This window comes from Typopeltis vanoorti, chromosome 3 (assembly GCF_054136105.1).
Source record: "Typopeltis vanoorti isolate ZY-2024b chromosome 3, IOZ_Tvanoo_1.0, whole genome shotgun sequence".
Lineage (NCBI taxonomy): Eukaryota > Metazoa > Arthropoda > Arachnida > Uropygi > Thelyphonidae > Typopeltis > Typopeltis vanoorti.
The window spans coordinates 64,516,417-64,522,416 of NC_143551.1; the positions used below are offsets into that span (position 1 = coordinate 64,516,417).

Below are 6,000 nucleotides of genomic sequence, written 5' to 3' on the forward strand. Positions count from 1 at the left end.
TCAATGCTTCTTGTGCCTAGTGCCAATTGGTTTAATATACAACCAAAGAGACATAGTCTGCAGGTAGACCAACAAAGTTTTTTTTTTCCTTTTTTTTTTTATCACTAAACTCCATAGAGTTCAGTGATAAATTTCTACTGAACTCTATGAATTTTGGGAACTGTTATCAGGTTTTTGAAAATATTGTCCATGTCATTAAAAGTCATCCAGTGGGTGTTCTTGACTACCAGTGAAGAGAACTAGTTTGATATAATGCTGCCTGTTAGTAGAATCCAAGCGACTCAAGTATCTTGAAGTAATCCAGATAAAGCAATGAGATTGCTGCATGAGGTGAGATAATGATGGAGTTTTAATTAACTATAACTTTTTATTATTATTATTTTGTTTTGAAACCCTAGTGGTAATTTTCTGTAGTCACTTCACTGAAGAGCGAAACTGGTCTGCAAGCAATTCTTACCATAACTGTATATCATGTATGCTATTAAGCACACTGAGAAGGGAGTATGCCATGTATTATGAGATACAAGTCAAACTTTAGATGAAGTTAAATGCTGTCAATATATACATACAGCTTAGTCATGAAGTATTTCAAACCAAACTTATGCTAGAGTAAGATACTGATGAAAAGAAGAATATAATGTATGCATTGCTATTGGCTTTTCATATTTGTAGCAGTTTTTGTTTCCCTAGAGGTGATGATATGCTGGTTTTGCTGTCCTCTAAAGGTCGAATTAGCTTTCGAGGGCTTTTGTTTGATTCTTGGTGCCTGAGAGTGTGGGTATTGGCTTTTGTATTTGTGGCTATTTTTCTTTCCATACAGTGGGTTTTAGTGACTATAAGAAGTAAGATAAACTTTCCAGGATGCTTAGCACCAAAGATTTGTAAGTGTATTGTTTGTCCTTGGTATGAACATTTTTAGTGTTGGCTACTGCTGTAGGTCTTTTTGTATCTGAAAGGATGATATGTTGAGTCACTGTGTTTGAAATGTGAAGTTTGCTTTTGAGGGCTGCACATTAGAGGTGTTAGGTAGTGTATTTTTGATGCTTGGTATTTGTGTTTTATCATTATTATCATTATCTATGTTTTTATTTTATTTTGATTTGTTTAGTGTTTCATATGTTATTTTTATTGTGGTTGTAATTTTATTTTCTGTTATGTTATGTTATGTAATGTAATTTTAATGGTAATTTCCAGTAATAAATTATAACAAACTACAAGACAATAATATTCTAAGAAAATATCAACTAGAACTAGAAAAAAACCTGAAGGAACTATCAAAACAGAATATAAGCATTGAAGAACATTCGTGCAAATTAAAAAAATAATATTAAAATCAGCAGAAAATACAACAGGTTCACAGAAAGAGAAAGTAAAAAAGGATTGGATCTTGAATGAGGTGACCAAAGGAAAAGCATGAAATTAAAACGGAACTATAACAGAAATTAATATAATAGATTAACCAGAGAAATTATAAAACTAGTTAAAAGAGAAAAGAATAACTGGTTAGAAGAAAAATGCAAAATGGCAGAGAAACTATCAAAAGAAAATAACCTCCATGGATTAAATAAGCAAATAGATCGAATTAGTAAGACATGGACAACAAAAATGATAATGATCAAAAGCAAAGAGGGACAACTAATTGAAACTAAAACAAAGAGAATGGCCAGATGGGAAGAATACTTTAGGGACTTATATAATAAAAACAGCTCTCAGGATTACAACAAACCTCAGAAGTCTGGTCTAGCACAACACAGTATTACCACTACCCATAATATCCAGTGGGATAAAGCTATTCTCCTTCAGATGCAGGTTCAAATATAAACGCCTCTTTAAAGAAAGTTGTGAAGCTTTTTTACACTGACCGAATTTAAATCGAAATGATTGCCTCTTTCTCTCTCAAAGATCTGGGAGACTTTTATTTTATGTAATCATTAAAAAACTAATTATCTTAAATATTAGTTATTTATTAATTTCTTTCATTTCCTAGCTCGCGACAGCAATGTATTTTAATAGGTGATCCACCGAATGTTCATTACTTGTATTCTATTCCTATCTGTTTGTAACACTGAAGATGTACTATTAGTTTTAGTATGAAATATCTACCTTATTTATTAATTAAAGTTATTACTGTGAACTTACGTGTTGTTTTTAATAATTATACTATGCCACAGGTCCCTCTAAAAATAAGCTCTCAGAATGTTATTATTCCAGTCACTGAAATGGAAGAGGAAAGAAATATCTTTACGAAAGAAACAATAGCACACAGCAAAAATAAACTTAAACTACGAAAGCACCAGGTATTGATCAAATACATGCAGAATTCTTAAAAGCAGAAAAGGAACAACTTCTGGAATCATTAAAAACAATATTTGAAAGGATTTCCAAAAATGAAGCAATACCTACTGATTGGACCAAATCAGTTATAACTCCTGTATACAAAAAAAAGGAAATAAAACAGAATGCAATAATTACAAAGGCATTAGCCTCCTCAGTATTATAGGTAAGATTTTTATGAAAGTACTCCAAAAACAAATTAAGCCATATATAGAACTAGCATTAGGAGAAGAACAAGCAAGTTTCAGACCAGGAAGAAGAAGCAAACTGATCAATTATTCACATTAAGATAAATAGAAAAGATGCTAGAGTACAACCAAAGTTGCTATATAAATTTCATAGACTTTTGTCAGGTATTTGATTCAATCTGTAAAAAGGAACTATGGGAAACTATGAAAGAATTTGGAATCCCCAACAAAAATATAAGAATAATAAAGAATCTATACGAGAAATCTGAAAGTGCAGTATGAGTGGAGGACACCTTAATCAATTGGTTCCACACAGAGAGTGTGGAGTAAGACAGGGATGCAATCTGTCACCAAACTTGTTCAATCTTACAAGTCTGGTGACAGAAGCAACCAGTAAGGCCTTAAACAAAGAAGGCTCCGTAATCAAAATATATGGGAAAAATATAACGAACTTAAAATTTGCAGATGACATTGCATTACTTGCAAGCATGGAAGAATTTCTAAACGATTTTCTGATAAAATAAAAGAATGTATGAAATTTGGATTAAACCTAAATATAGACAAAACAAAAATTATGCAAATAGGAAAAAGAAACACCAGTCTGAAAATTGAAATTGATAGTAACAATCTAGAGAAGGAAGAAAACTTCAACCTACCTCGGAGGAGTAATTGAGTACAATGGTGAAATTACAAAAGATATAAACAGACGAATTCGCCAAGCATCCCAAACTTTTGGACGACTAAATAAAATATGGAAGTCAAGAGACATCAAACAAGTAACAAAAGTAAGAATCTACGAGACAATGGTCCTCCCAATAGTTCTCTACAAAAGTGAATGCCAGAATCTCAAAAAAATCCAAAGAGAAAAAATTATTAACTACTGAAATGGGTTGGCTAAGAAGATTACTTGGAATATCTCTGCTGGATAGACTAAGAAACGAAGACATAAGGAAAAGACTAAAACAAGAAATAATAATAATAGACAAAATCAAAGAAAGAAGCTGGCGATGGTTTGGCCATGTGATCAGAATGGGAACAGAAAGACTATCAACTAAAGCCCTGTATACAACAATGGAAGGTAAAAGATCCAAAGGGCAGTCTAGAATTAGATGGATAGACAAAATAAAAGAGGACCTGAAAACCAAATCACAACAAGCGACACCAAACTGAACAGAACTGTTTGGACTCCCTAGAGACAGACAGAAGTGAAAAGAGTTCATTCAGCCTCATCATCATCATCATCTACATAGATGATGGAAGACAGAAGATGATATAACAGTTCAAAAAACTTATCTTTATCATTTTCGACATCTGTGTAACTTACATTGCATCCTGCAAATTCTTGTGTTTTTCTTGCAATTCTCAGTGTTGTTAAGTTTGTTTTTTTTCCCCCTCTTGTTTATAATATTTATGTTGAGATTATTTTACTGATGTTGATAATACTCTTGGTATTTCTTAACTTTGCCATTTTTCTGTTCTGTCTATACTCTGGATTCTCTTGACAATTTATCTATCCCACTATTTAACAACAATTATCTTAAAGTTTTTGCTGCATTAGCTGTCTTTTCTTTATAAGTGGGGACGGTATTATTGGTGATATTCGCTCCTGTATGTTTGCTTTGTTATTATTATTGGTGGTAAGCGGTAGATGGCGATATGTGCAGTTGGTGGATTATAGTACAGAAAGTGAGTTTATGTGCAGTAGAATAACAGAATATCCTCCCTCGTGAGTCTTTGCTGCTCACAGCAAAGACTCATGAGGTGTGATAGTGGTGACACTATTTTCTATTTATGTATTTATTTATTTGTCTAAACTTGATATTGGTTTATTATTTTCGTAACGCACTCTTGGGTGAGTGACGGTCAACCGATGTTAAAATTATGTGACCGCTATGTATCACATGTGATACTTGGCGGTTACGTAGTTCTGTTGATTTGCGAGTTATAATAGAAAATGTTACATTCATTTTCTTGAATGTTTCAACAAAGTGTTACATAATCCGAACAAAGTAAAAGCGAACAAAATCAGATGGATTAACTGTAATCCTGTTGCTTTTAATTCCGCTTATCAATGTACATATACAGTACATTGAACTGTATGGAGGTGAAGTACCCTCCAGCCATGAGTCCTTTGATGTATTACATAATAAATAAATGAATAATAATATGAATTAATTTCAAAGCATCCTTTATCTGAACTTTAGAACCCCTCATCCACAGCCAAACAGAATCGCTGAAAAATGTTGAAAAACGACACTCACCTCCACCGTATACTCCACCACTCATTGTTTCAGTTTTGATATATAATGACAGAAGATATTTAAGAAACTACACTGCTTGTAAAGAATTAAAAAACATAACTAATACAAAAAAACATTACACATATTATTTTCTCATGACAACTACAACGTGAGTTTACAATAGGAAAACAACGCCACCTACGACTCCGGAAGAAATTTGTCGTTCAGAAAATAAATATATAAATAAACAAACAAAAAGAAAAAAAAAACACAACATAATAATAATAATAATAATAATAATAACGTTAATTACGGATATAGACCACGTTGGTCTGTTTCAGTCTCATTATCCATATAATATCCTCTTGTAAGGTCTACCCAGTCTTCTTTTCCTAACTAAGTTGTATTTTATTATTTGTTTAGGATATCGGGTTTTCATTAAAAAAAAAAAAAACAGCTAACGCCTTTTATTCCCGTAAAGGGAGTAGGGGAGGCCGATCAGCCCTATCTAACTTTTGGAGACGAAGTGAGCAGTTCCATCTCCACTGGAACCCAATCAGAGATAGCTGGCCCAATGCTATCACTAATGAAGCGGCAAGCAGTGAAGAGAGATGGCTCAACAAGTACCGCTATTTCGTGGTCCCTAACACAATATATTTAATGTCTGAAATAGTGTGGGTTCTACGGTCGATTTTCTTCAGTTTACGGGACGAAAAACCCGAGTTTCCGGGTCGCTTACCCGTGCAAGAGATCGACTAACTCGGGAACCGGTCGAAAAAAGACTTAGAAAAATTTCCTCTAGTAGCCGACGAGATTCGAAACCAAGAAGTCTTCCCTCGTGCGGTCAAGCGCCGTGGTATGCAAACGCCACATCCACTGAGCTACACAGGCTCGGTATTCCATGCTCTCTCCAATATTGTTTGTAATTATTTAGTTTTTCTTCTATTGATTTTATTTTTGGTTCTTTTAAAATATCTAAATTCCTTTTTTTTATTGTCTAATAATGTGCATTTTGCAGTTCTTATCATGAATCTCATTTCACATGTTTTTATTCTTTCTTTATGTTGTTTGTTAATTGCCCAAATTTCGCTATAGTATATGCATATTTTCAAGCCTCTTTCGTTTTATACATTATTTGGATTTAGTGTTCTGTGCACACACAAGATAGTTATTTTTCAGTGCATATGTATAAGTTACTTAAATATAAGTAACGCTTATATTTAAGCGTTACTATTATA

At 33.0% G+C, this 6,000-nt stretch overlaps 1 protein-coding gene across 1 annotated transcript in view; it reads right to left on the minus strand.

The window, feature by feature from the left end:
• The window catches only part of Bap55 (Brahma associated protein 55kD), a 146,816-nt gene extending 141,873 nt beyond the window's left edge, over positions 1–4,943 (minus strand). The window contains exon 1 of the mRNA XM_090415661.1: positions 4,784–4,943. Coding sequence (XP_090271787.1) covers positions 4,784–4,808 — 25 coding nt within the window. The 5' untranslated portion in view covers positions 4,809–4,943. The remainder of the gene's footprint in view (positions 1–4,783) is intronic.
• Positions 4,944–6,000: the final 1,057 nt, after the last annotated feature.